The sequence below is a fragment of the Protopterus annectens genome, chromosome 2.part0 (assembly GCF_019279795.1).
Source record: "Protopterus annectens isolate FY-2018-M chromosome 2.part0, PAN1.0, whole genome shotgun sequence".
Classification (NCBI taxonomy): Eukaryota; Metazoa; Chordata; order Ceratodontiformes; family Protopteridae; genus Protopterus; species Protopterus annectens.
In genome coordinates this window covers 205,194,659-205,207,743 of record NC_056728.1, presented here as the reverse complement: position 1 = coordinate 205,207,743, position 13,085 = coordinate 205,194,659, and the positions used below count along the sequence as shown (strand labels likewise).

General features: G+C 42.5%; 1 protein-coding gene across 1 annotated transcript in view; it reads right to left on the bottom strand.

Annotated features, from left to right (window-relative positions):
• FN1 (fibronectin 1) overlaps window positions 1-13,085 on the bottom strand; it is a gene marked incomplete in the record, with an annotated part of 4,425,379 nt that overhangs the window by 826,656 nt on the left and 3,585,638 nt on the right. The window contains 1 exon segment of the mRNA XM_044060668.1: window positions 11,270-11,359. Coding sequence (XP_043916603.1) covers window positions 11,270-11,359 — 90 coding nt within the window.

Sequence of the window (13,085 nt, the reverse complement as noted above, 5' to 3'; positions counted from 1 at the left end):
TCACAAGCCAAGCATTCTTGCCCAGCATGGGCAGAAGCTGCTGCAAAGTCAACATTTTGAATTTTGGACTATCCAGGAATGTGTTCAGAATAGATAGTTCCAGTATCGGCCACCAGGCTTTGTCCTTTCTGGGTACCAAGAACAGTCTAGTAAAATCATTGCCCCTGCTCTTGCTCTGGTACTTGCTGAATGGCCCCCATGTTCATGAGGGATGAAACTTGTTTTTGTGCCTCTGCCCATTGATTTTTTGGCAGATCTGGCCAGCTGTTTGCCTTTGGCAGAGTATGGAAATGGAATTTGTAGCCTTGTGACACTATTTAGAACCCACTTGTCCTGGGTTATAATGTGCCAATTTTGAGCAAAAAGTGCTAATTTCCCCCTAGGGGTGCTGCCAGAAGATAAGTGCTTGGTGCAGACAGGGGAAAGTCATTGGGACTGCTTTCTGTATGTTTGTGCTTTATCTTCTCCAGCTACGGAGGTAGAAGCACCCCATTGTTTTGACCTATAAGAACCTAGTGCCTGGGGTCTGCCCCTAGGGTGTCTGGATCTGCCCCTTTGAGGTCTGTCTGACACAGGAAAGTACCAATTTTTTGTAGGCCAGCGTCTACTAAACCTAGGTGGCTGTACTTGTAAAAAAATCTTTAACAGTTTGCCTAGATTTAGCTTTGTCTTCCATTTTCTTTAACACCTCTTCTGCCTTAACACCAAACAAAGTATCATGCTGTAAAGGTGCATCTAGTAATTTAACTAACATGATCATGCAGATTTTGTTCCTTTAACCAAGCATGCCTCCTAATTACAGAACCCATAACTGCGGCCCTGCAGGAGGCCTCCAAAGAATCAAAACCACATTGAAAATTATGCTTTCCAACTTGTTCTGCCGCATGCAATGAATCCTGCATTTCCTTGTTTTCAGCACATTCAGAATTTAACATCATTTTTTATTTAAGCAATCCCATGAGATGTTGCTGATACTTGAGCATATGAAATTGACAGTTTAAGGCCCTTATAGCCAAAGTTGCAGATGTGTAAACCTTTTTTCCCTATCTATCCAGTGCCCTTGAATCTCTGTCAGAGGGGGTTGGGTTTTTTGCTGTCAAGGCCTTGTGAAATAGTTTCTGGGTCAGCAGCAGGGTTTTTAAAAAGATATTTGTGTGAGTCAGGAACCCTGTAATATCTGTCAGGCTTAACAGGAGCTGGGGGTAAGGAGTCAGGGGCAGGGTTGCCAGACGTCCCTATTTGGGCGGGACTGTTCCGAGATCAGTAGCCTGATCCCGAGTCCGCCCTGCCGGTTTAAATCCCGGCCAGCCTCCACTTTGTTTTTTTGATTGACCCGTATACCTGGCATACGGGCCAATCAAAAATTGCTAAACACGGAGCTTCTTGTGTTCCGTATTAAACACGAGAAGCTCCGTGTTTAGCGATTTTTGATTGGCCTATATGCCGGTATACGGGCCAATCAAAAATCGCTAAACACGGAGCTTCTCGTGTTTAATGCGGAACTGCAATGCATTAAACAAGAGAAGCTCTGTGTTTATTGCAGGCAGAGTGAGCTCAGTTCTTTAGTTCTTTAATGCGCATTTTTTTTTTGGTCTTCACTTTGACGTGAGACCTTTTTTTTTTTTTTTTGTCCCTACCTGCGTTGCTGGAAATCTGGCAACCCTGGGTCAGGGGTCAAACTAGACTCCGAAAACACATCATCAACAATGTCTAACACAGGTGGAATGGCCTGTGCTGAGGTAGTAAAAGAAAATCCCTGAGCCTCTTTTTAGATTCTGAAAAATCTTGGCTTTCCCAGTGGAAATGCTCCCTCATGGTATGCAAGGTTTCCCCAAAGGAATAATCCTCAGGAGGAGATGCTGAAGGTATAAATTCTTCAGCATCAGAATCCTCATGGGGGGAGAATATTCCTGATCAGAAGAGGAATCAGAAGAAATAGAAACCTGATCTGAAGAATAATAGTCAGGGTCTTGCCTAGGCCTCTTATCAGGAGGGGGATGGGAACCCCTGATCAAGGTAATAAAGTCTTCGGCCATTTTGAGCATATGTTTTCTGGGCATAGATGCCTGTCCACGTGGCTCTTGAGTTTGTTTCCTTGCTTTAGAAGGTGCTTTAGTCTTTGCCTTTGAAGCTGATGTTTTAATGTAAAAATGTTTAGGTCTCAATACACCCTCAGAAGCTGGTATCTTCTCAGAGGCTCCGGACTCATCTGAGGGATTAGCGTCCGAGGCTCCAATACCTTGTGTATCCAGCGGCATGGCAGACTCCACGTGGGAGTCGGTAGCGGCCTGCGATTCTGAAGTAGTGGGCGTCAGGGACTGCGAAAGCACCTCACTGAGAACCGGCGACTGGCTTTGGAGAAGCTTTGTCGTCGGTTTTGGGCCTCGGTTGTTTTTCTCTATTCTTTACTTTGCATTTTTTGCAAACTCTGGTAGTCGGATGGCTATCCTGACATTTCAGGATAATTAAACCGGCGTCCAAAAAAGTTTAAAGCAAAATCATACAGATGCTTAATAGCGCATTGGTTAAATCGAGCACAAAACCAACAACCAGTAACATTGTGATCAGGGCCTAGGCAAGGAAGACCGTAAGAATGAAAATCCTTATGAGGTATTTGCTTTCCACAAGAAATACAATTATCAACTTTTTCTGACATCGGTCTGATGTCAGCCACAGATCCCTGGTGGAAAAGTTCAGACAAGAATTGCAAAACCACCGGAAAAGAAGCAGTGTAAGGGTCAACATTCCTTTCCTCAGCCCAGACTGAGAACCTCCTCCATTTACTGGAATATAATTTCATAGTGCAGGGTTTATGAGAAGATGTAAGGATAAGAGTCATGGAGGATGAGAAATCATGAAGCTGGACTAGGGATGGAACTGGAGCAGCCAGGCTGTCAAATTGAGGGTGAAACGAGCCTGACATGTGCGTCAAGAGATCCAGCACTGGGTCCAGATTCCAAGGATCATCTAATAGGTGAGGCCCAAGAAAAGGGAACCAAACTTGTCAAGCCCAGGAGTAATGAAGATCAGTTTGCTTCCCAGCAGTTTCGCTTTCTGAATCACCTTGGATATGAGATGAAAGGGAGGGACAGCATAAAGGAGACCCAGAGGCCAATCGTGAACAAGTGAGTCTCTCGGTGACTCCCCCTGAGGGGGGATGAAAGAGAAATAGCTTCTGCATTTGGCATTGATTGGGCTAGCAAAGAGATCACAGCAAAGCTGTCCCCATCTGTGGAAAATCTGCTCAGCTATTTCCTGCTTCAGAGACCACTCGTGAGGCATCAAAATTGCCCAGCCAAGTTTGTCGGCTATCACGTTGGTTGTCCCCGGGATGTGCATTGTCACCAGAAAGCGCTGGGAAGAAATCACCCACTTCCAAACTCGAATGATCTCTTGACAAAGGGGGTATGATCTGGTTCTGCCTTGCTTGTTGATATACCATACTACCGACATGCCTGACTGTATTGCAATCATCCCAAGAAGAAGAAGATCGTGAAGTGCTTGGAACGCCAAGAGCACTGCCCTCATCTCTAGAACATGGATATGCAGGTGAGCCTTGTGATCTTGTCATGTGCCTTGGACAGTTCTGCCTAGATAATGCCCCACCCTGTGAGGCATCCGTGGTCACAGTGGCAACAGGTAGGTGAGGGACAAATGGAGTTCCTGTGGTTAACTGATTAGGTTTAATCCACCAAATGAGGTCCTTCTTGCAAGAATCTGTTAACAGAATGTGGTGAGTTAAGGCAGATGTTGGAAGGACCACTGGGACGACAGGAGCCACTGAAGAATCTGCATGTATAGTCTGGCTAGCAGCACTAAGTAGTATGGTAGAAGCCATGATCCCTAGAAGCTTCAGCACAGTCTTGGTCTTGACTTTTCGGAGAGTGAGAAGACTGTATCTTAAGTACAAGATTTTGTGCCCTTTCTACTGGAAGATGAGCCAACATGGCTACTGTCTATTTCTGCAACTATAAAAGTCACAAATTGAGAGGGCAATAAGGCAGATTTTTCCCAGTTTATAGTAATCCTCAACTGGGCATTAAGTTGCATAGTAGCGTCCCTGGTCTGAAGAAGTAGATGCCTGGTGGGGGCGGTCACGAGCTAGTCATCCAGATAAGGAAACACCTGGAATCCTCGATGTCTCAGGTGAGTTGTCACTATTGCCATACACGAACACCCTCGTGGCTGTGGTGAGACCAAAGGGCAGAGCACGAAACTGGTAGTGACTGGCTCCCAGCTTGAAGCATAGATGACTCCTCAACACCCTGTCTATTTTTATGTGGTACTAAGCACATCCAAGTATCTTTCCCTAGTAACGGGAGTATAGACTGCAGTGTCACCATTCGGAACTTATCCTCCTTTATGGATTTGTTTAATTTGCTGAGGTCCAAGATGGGCCTCCAGTCCCCTGTACGTTTTGGCACTAAAAAGAATCTTGAGTAAGTTCCAAATCCTATTCGGTCAGTGGGAATGGTTTGGATGACTCTTTCTGCCAGCTACTTGCTGAACTCCACAGTTGCTTGATCCCTGTGATTGGGTGGAACATCCGGGATCCTCTTGGGGACATGAGGTGGCAGAGAAAAGGATATGGAACAACCTCTGGTGATAATTCTTTGTACCCATCTGCCTTTAGTGACACTTAGCCAAGTTTCCGGATACAAAGAAATGTGACCTCTGACTGGCTCCAGAGAAGCACAGTCTGGCCCCCACATCAGGAGCACTGGTAGGGCCATCCCCGAAAAAAATCACGGCCTCCCTGGTTTTGTGGTTCGGCCCTGCCTCTAGGGCGACGTCTACCATTTCCTCCTCCTCCTCTGAAGGAGAAGTCACCCTGTGCATCCTGGAAAAACCTCTGGGACTTCTTGATCCACATTTTACCACCTCTCTGACCCTTGGGATACAGTCTAGAGGGGACGGGAAAATGTACTCACAAGGCAGTGTGCATTTTCCCTTCTTGCTCACACTGGGTGAGTGTGTCCTTAACCTTAGGTCCAAACAATGAAGAACCATCAAAGGGCGCATTGGTAAAGGTAGACTTGAACGATTCCACAAAATTACACAAGCGCATCCAGGAATGCCTCCTTAGGGAAACTCCTGCACCCACTGATTTGCTCGCTCCATCAGCTGCGTAAGAGATGAGCCTCATGGACAAGTTAACAATAGAATTCAAGGTGGACAACTGGGCAGACACCTTCTCAGGGACTCCCTCAGTTGATGTACCTTCTAGAGTCTCTCCTAACTCCTTAAGGAGATCTCTCTGAAGCCTCACAAAGTGTGTTAGGTAGTTCAGCTATCAGAGTAAATGCTGCTGACAAAAAGATATGCGTCTCATTACTGTCCATCATTGGAGATTCTTTATTAGGCGGATGGACAGAAGTCACCACTAGCTCCTTCTTAGTGGCCACCACCATGGCATCTACGGGAACACCCTTTGACAAAAATTCCTACTCCCTGGGAGCTGACAGTAATTTATTTGGTCTCCTGGGGACTGGCTCCATGGCATCAGGAGTATCCCACACCTTCCAACTGAACTGTAACAGTTCGAAGGATGAAGACACCCAAAAGGCTGAAGGTTGAGACCCGAAAGCCTTCAGGTACACCGACTCATCACAAGGGGTGACAGTGGGCCAGCTGCACCTCTGCTTAAGGATCGCGAAGATGTCTACAAAGGAGACATCATCAGAGGACTTGGGGGACCCTTCTGACTCCTCGAGGTCAGTGTCAGAGGTAAGAGACTCGTCCTGGGAGTCTACATGCTTCCTCGTGCATGTCCTCTTCCATGGGAGCTCTTCGGAAGGATATTCCAGGGAGGTCTCGGGAGAATGGGGGCCACAAGCAAGGGGGGGGGGGAAGAGTCCTGAGGCTGTGGGTCTCTGCTGTCCAAGGAGGGAGTAGGTGCTGAGACAGAAGTACGTGCCCGAGGGGAAACAGTGTCGGTACCCCTGGTAGGAGCTGATTATCAGGACAGCATACTCTTCATCTCAAATGCCGATCTCTCTGGCTCTGAAGACCTCCTTGGCTCTGAGAAGACTGAGGATGCCATTGGCTTTGAGATAGATATAGGGTCCAGCACGGCTCGGAAGAGGAAACGCAGAAGGGGTAACAGACTCAAGTGGCCCCGGAACGGACTGGGATGGAGCCAACATTTTAGGCAAGGCAGATAACTTCAAGAGTCTCAGTACTACTCTCTCCACATAATCTTCCAATAAGCTCCTGGAAGATCTGCAAGACAGTGTGGGAGATGGGGATCTCTGTAGTATGGGTGACCTTAATGTAGGGGAGATTGGTAAGGGATCCGTAGACTGGCTCCGATGTCTGCTATCAGTGGTCATCTCCAAACTACCTGGGGTCGACACTGTAGCCATAGTGGTAGTAATAGTACCCTTGATCGGCTCCGGACTCAGTGGAGCCAAGGAGGCAGCAGATTTATCAGTTTTTAGAAATTTTGAGAGGTGGTTCCGACCTTTTTAGATCCATGTGACTTAGAAGAGGAGGAAGTGCTAGCCTGATCTTCCTCAAAGGAGGGCTTAAGGAGACCTTTTAATACAAGTTTGTTCTTTCTCTCCTGCAATACCCTGGCACTAAATGAGTGACAAAACAGGCATGTTTCCTGTAAATGGATGGCCCCAAGACACTATACACAGTTACTGTGGCCATCCATTATAGACATTTCTGTGAACATTTCACACACTTTTTAAAGCCAGAGGGCTCATGATTCTTGACCTCCTTAGACATCTCACAGAAGATTGCCAATCAGACACACAGAGAAGAAAGGGAAAATGGGAGGACTAGGCCCTCTAACTTAAATAGGCCTAGCCCTTAAAGTACTAGCAGACACACAACCACGAGGACTAGATCCTCTAACTTAAATGGGCCTAGCCCTGGTTAAAGAAAGAAGGGAGAAAACCTAGGTCTTCTAACTAAAATGGATCTAGAAAAGGAAAAGGTTTAGAAAGACAATTTTAAACAGTCTCACACATGCATCGGAGAGAAAAGGCAATCTCTAATAAATCAGAGAAAGAGAACAAAGGTCAAAAACCCCATTCTAACTGCAAATACAACAATGCAGAGAGCTCTGCAAGCAAAAGCTATTTATTTTAAACTAAGAAAGCTTATCTAAATTTTACAAAACACTGCACGCACAGTCTAAACTACGCTCAAATTGCTTACAACCACTAATATTAACAATATCTAAACTATTAGAATATATAAAGCAACGACCAGTGAAAAACTAACTGGTACACAGGATACCAACGAGAACAAAGGCCAACAGCCATCTGTCCACAGAAAATTTAACACAAGAAGAAACCCAGTAAATGCTTTGCTAAACTAACTACAAAAACAACACTAGTAAGAGCTATATAAAGCTATCTAAATATGAAAAAAAAACAGTAGAATTTAGCCAAAAAATCTGCAAAATGTCTTACTTAGCCACGGCCAAGAAGCAGCACATCCGAACTCATCGATGTGGCAAATGAGATCTGAGGATTGTACTGGTGCACCATGGGATACCTACCTAGCCACGAACCAACTTGAAGACTTTGAACTTGTAAAAAGGCAGAGTCGGAGCCAAGGATCAGCTCCAAACCCATGTATAAGACTGAAGGCGAGATAGAACTACAGAACATTAAATATCGGAGGAGTTTGTTCATTTACCATAATGTTTTTGTTTTATGCAGTTTGTCTTTTTTTACTGATGGCCTTACAGTGAATAGGAAGACCTAGCACCTTCCACATGAGGGAAAGCAACAAGGACGAGTCAGGGCTTCCAAGAGTGGCTTTTCAGATGAGCATTCTGATGGCTGCAGAGGACTCCTAGTTCCAGTAACATACAGGGTACCTCTTGGCTGATGTGTACAAAATCCCCTTGAGGAGTTCCTTCATGTAGGGATCTGAAGAAGAAATGAAATAGCAGAACCATGTACCCTTGTTAGAAGATTAGGGCAAGCCTTCTTTGTGAGAATAAGAACAGTCTTAGTTGAGCAGTTTAGATTCATACCAAACAGAAAGCCTTTTCTACTAAGGAACAGCAGACTTTCTGGTACCTGTTTTTCTGGCCAGGTTCCTATTACTTGATCGAACGTTTAGGTTAGCGAATACCTAAATGTCGATCTGGTAACAGCAAAAGCAAAAAAATGCAGATGATTTAACATAGGGAAAATTCCCTTGGCTGTTATATGGATTTTGCCCCATTCCCCACTATAGAGCAATCTCGGAGTTGGTATATTTAGTTAGGTGGGGTGTGAGAGGCGAAGCCTCCAAATTCATTTTGGTTTAATTTTTTTTTTTTTTTTGCGGCCAAGGGAATTAATTCCCTATGTTAAATCGGCCGTTCGCTGTCTTCATTTTTCGATATTACCAGATCGACGTTTAGGTATTTGCTAACCTAAACTTTTGATTGGGTAATATAGACACTTCTGGCCTGCTTGAGAATACATACATCGTTGCTGTGGTGTTACCCGTCAGGATTTTTAAAGGTCCTGGTTTCATTTTGAAAATTCATTTTAGAATTAATTTTGTTTCCTAGCCCAACAGCTCAGAATGCCCACTACCAATATCATAACTTTACTGGTTTCTGACCTTTTCAGTTATAAGAAAAAAGTGAACAGTACTCTCAATGTTGGAAAAAAGAAATATTGAAAAAAAACCAACCACCGAGAGAAATAGAGAACACAGACAATGATGTTCAAACTCTAATAGCATTACACAACATAATTTTGTATAGAGGGTATCATATAGTAAGAGAAGTAAAATCAAAGACATTGATAAATGGGAGAAAAAAAGAACAGCAAAAACAAAGATTGGACAGTACCAATGTCATTAGTACACTCAGAGAGTGAGGCTATCAAAAAAGGTCATTCACAACTACTGGAAAATATTCAGTGTAAAGGAAGAAATTAATAAGGCAATAGGTTTGAAGCCCTTATTTATTAATAAAAAAGGTTGTAAACTTAAGAATATTTTAGATGTGGATTCAGAGGCAAATGGAAACAAAAGGGACACTTTAAATGTCATAATTGTTCAATGTGTAGATGCATTTCAGAAAGTTCATACTTCATTAATAAGATCACTGACAAAACAGTGTTCCATAATTTATCACATGCACATCCAATTATGTTGTTTATTTAGCAGAATGCTTGTCCTGTGAAGCATTTTACACAGGAAAAACTAATAGGGAATTAAATATACCCATTTATGATCATTATGCTGTTAAAATTAACAAAGACAATTCTATAGGAAAACATTCTATGGACTGTAATCAGTCCAAGAAGTTTTTGTTTTGTGTTATAGATTTTGTTTCCACTGACATCAATGGCGAAAAGGGGGAGGGGTACAAAGAACTTAAGTGGCAAATTATGTTTAATACTTAAACCCCACCAGGACTTAATAATGCTAATTACAAGGTGGTTCACTACATTTGTTATATTAAAATTACTGTTAATAGGATCAGTTAATATTTGTTAGTTTTTAAAGTAAAAATCTATTTTAATTGTTTGTTCTTTGTGACTGGTCATGTATAAAAGTTGGGTGTGTATAACTCTGTTCAACAGGGTTGGTTCAGAAGACAACCTAACTCAGGTCAAAAGCGCTCAACTATAAAAGACTTTGGACATCATTATCTGTGTGTTCACTATTTCTTTGCAACGTTTTCACTTACACTGATTTTTTTTTTTAATCTCACTTGTATGTCAAGCATTTCACTGTGCAGCCATAATGTCACAGTGTTGTATTAAATCAAGTACTATCAACATCAAGTTAAATCTTCTTGGTATGTACATTACAACACTCCCAACTATTTTTGGCTTGGGTCATGGATGAAAATGGACAGATCAGTTATCAAATGAATGACATCTGGCAAAAGGGTTAGTAGGTGTTCAAAGAATGAACTGGTGACAGACTGTAGATGACCAATCTAAGTGGGACACTTGTTACTACAGTCACTAAATCATGCATACAATACACAGCAGTTGACTGCAACTTGAAAGGAAACAAAATGAAATTTTTGTAAATAATGCCATACTGAAATCTGATGTACTTACAATGGCCCCTGGATAAAATAAAGAGTTGAAGCCTACCACATCAGAGTAAACAGTATATAATATAATGTATACTTCCATATAAGGTGCGCAACTGAAATGCTAACAAACTGAATAGCACTTTCTAGAGAATACTAAAGGAAGAATCATACATATCTACCTGTCTAATGCTGTTAACTCAAATTGCAGTCAATATTAAACGCTTATATAAAATGGGTTTTATCCTTCATAAAACCCCCAAGGAAACAACCAATACCTGCTTGGGACCTCAGTTTAATTCTAGAAAAGCTGACCTTGCCTCCTTTTGAGCCAGCTGCCTCAACAGATTTGCAATATTTGTCCTGGAAAACAGCCTTCCTTCTGGCTATCACCTCAGCTCGCAGGGTATCGGAACTACAAGCCCTCATGGCTGTGCAGCCTTTCATCATTTTCCATCAGGACAGAGTTTCCTTACGAACCAACCCGTCCTTTATGCCAAAGGTGGTATCCAGGGTAGCTTTGAATCAGGCTATCCACTTACCTACCTTTTACCCTAATCCTCAAAACAAAGGGGAGAGACTACTACATTCCTTGGACATCCACAGACAGTTGTGTTATTATTTGGACAGAACAAAGCCTTTCAGAAAATCAGAACAACTCTGTGTCCTATGCTACAGGAGCTCAAGGGAAGCCAATTTCCAAACAGACAATCTCAAAATGGATAGCCCACTGCATACGCTTTTGTTACTCTTTTCATGGTAAAACTGTACCTGCAGGCATCAGATCTCACTCCACAAGGGCCACAGCTATCTCTGCAGCTTTCCTCAGAGGAGTTCCTACCAAAGATATTTTGGAAGCAGCCACTTGGAGTTCTGTACATACCTTCTCCAAGCACTACCACCTACCATTATACTCCAAAACTAGAGCAGGCTTTGCCACTGCAGTCTTGCAGGGCATCCTGGCTCCTCCTAGTTCCACCTAGTGCCTACCACCCCTTTTTTTAGCTTTGGGATTCTACCCATCTGTTCACACATACTTGTCAAACACCAGAGACTCAATTCCCTGCAGTAAATTATAAGGTAGTTAACTGTGGTGAGAAAATGTATTACTATGTTGCACACAAGTGAATTCTTAGTTTTCACACAGCAATTGTCATTTAAAATCAGGGGGAACATAAAACTGAAAAATTGTCTCTCTATAAATGCTCTGATTGCCATGTTCAAAATCAATTTAATCGTAAAAAAATTAATTACTTGTAGAAGCACTGAGGAGGACTGAGGGGCTGCGAGAATTTCCATTCAGAGTGTAGATGTAAATTCTGTAATCTGTGCCTGGCTGGAGGCCTAAATGGAAAGATCAAAGATGATAAAGAAAGTTAGTTGACTCTTAACATAGCTATTTTACTTTCATCAGTCATTTGAAAAATGTAGAGAAGTACTCTGAAATGCTACTATCCTACAAACATGCAGCATTTCTAATACAGATGCCAGAGTAAAACTGAAGTACTCACCATAATAACCAATATGTGGGGGGGGGGGTCTTCTCAAGAGAGAAGTAAAAAGCAAGCTCAGCTATTTTTTCCTTCATTGTTGACTTGCAGACCACTTGGAAACATATGCAATGTCCAGCATTTCAAACCCAAACCACAAAGCAACTGCATTCATTAAAAGGAAAAACAAACAGATATATGCAGGCCCAGATTACAAGGTCTGGTCAACACAGCCACATGGTGAAAGGATAAATAAATATACATGAAAAACATCCTACATTAAGTGCAAACAAGCTTGGGAACCAAAGTTAAAAGAGGTGTGTAGAAAAGTACAGGGTTTGCTATTATTAGGAGATGCTTCAGACAATGAGTCGCTTTAGTTCTTTCAGACCGATAAGCAGAAAGTCACTACTGTGCAACCGTCTGAAGTTTGGTGCAGTGTGCAGAAGTCGGGTCAAATATGCAACATTCCAGAATATTATACTATTCAGGAGGAAAGGAATAATTCCAAGTATAATGTGTGCAGAAGTTACGGCTATCATATATGCAGTCTATTTCAGTTTATCACTGTTAGGGGAGACTCATTTGATTCTGATATTGTTGACATCTACCGCCACTGTACATAATAAAACATTCTTAACCAAACTACAGTGTTTGCAGACTTTACTCTGAAAAGCACAAGAAAACCTGGCACATAAAGGAGAGACTGGCACCTGTTCATCACAGTTCTGGGTAATTAAAAGAAATACATTAATTCTAGTCTCATTCCAGTTTCTTCTACTTATTTCCAGGTCACTGTAGTATTCTACGCTCCTATCAATTCTTACATGAAAATACTGCAGTTTTCCATATATGTGGAACAGACCCCCTCTTGCAAACCAAATGATATAACCAGCATAGACAGGTTAATAGTGCTTTAGAGCTTTTATAACTGTATAGCCCATTGTAGGGCCAGCTGATGAGTACAATTTACTTGTACTTTGTGCAGAAACCACTAAATCCTGATTTATAAATCAGGCAGGTCTAACTGTGCTTGTTGAAATCAAAACTGGAGAAAGCGGAGTCATTTGAAAAGTAAGAAAAGTCTGCAAATAACTCTACCAACTAAGATGCATCTGTGACTATTACACCAGACTTGATAATCCTAACAGCTAATGACAACATAACAGATAATAACAGCTAGTAGTACCTAGAAAGAGCCTTTTTTTTTTATACAATAGGTTCATAGGTAGGTACTAGGCTATCGGCCCTAGGGCCCATACAAGCCTAGCCAAAAAATTAACCCTGGCTTTCGCCACCCAAGAAAATTATTTTCCTGAGCCCCTGTCGAGCAGAGCCACAGAAGTGATCCCTGGGGTGAATTTCCCATTTCCCATCCAATCATCAAGATTTTTCTTGAGTGCTAATGAGGAGCTCTGACATAGATAGGTAGTCTGTTCCAGAGTATGGGAAGTCTCTGGGACAGGAATCTATCCCTCCAGCATGTTCTGTTTATTGTGGTGACAAGGTTAAGGTCCCTAGAGCATGTAGCTCAGAGGGAATTGGGATTTCTTTAAGTGGAGCATGTCCAACAGCTCTGG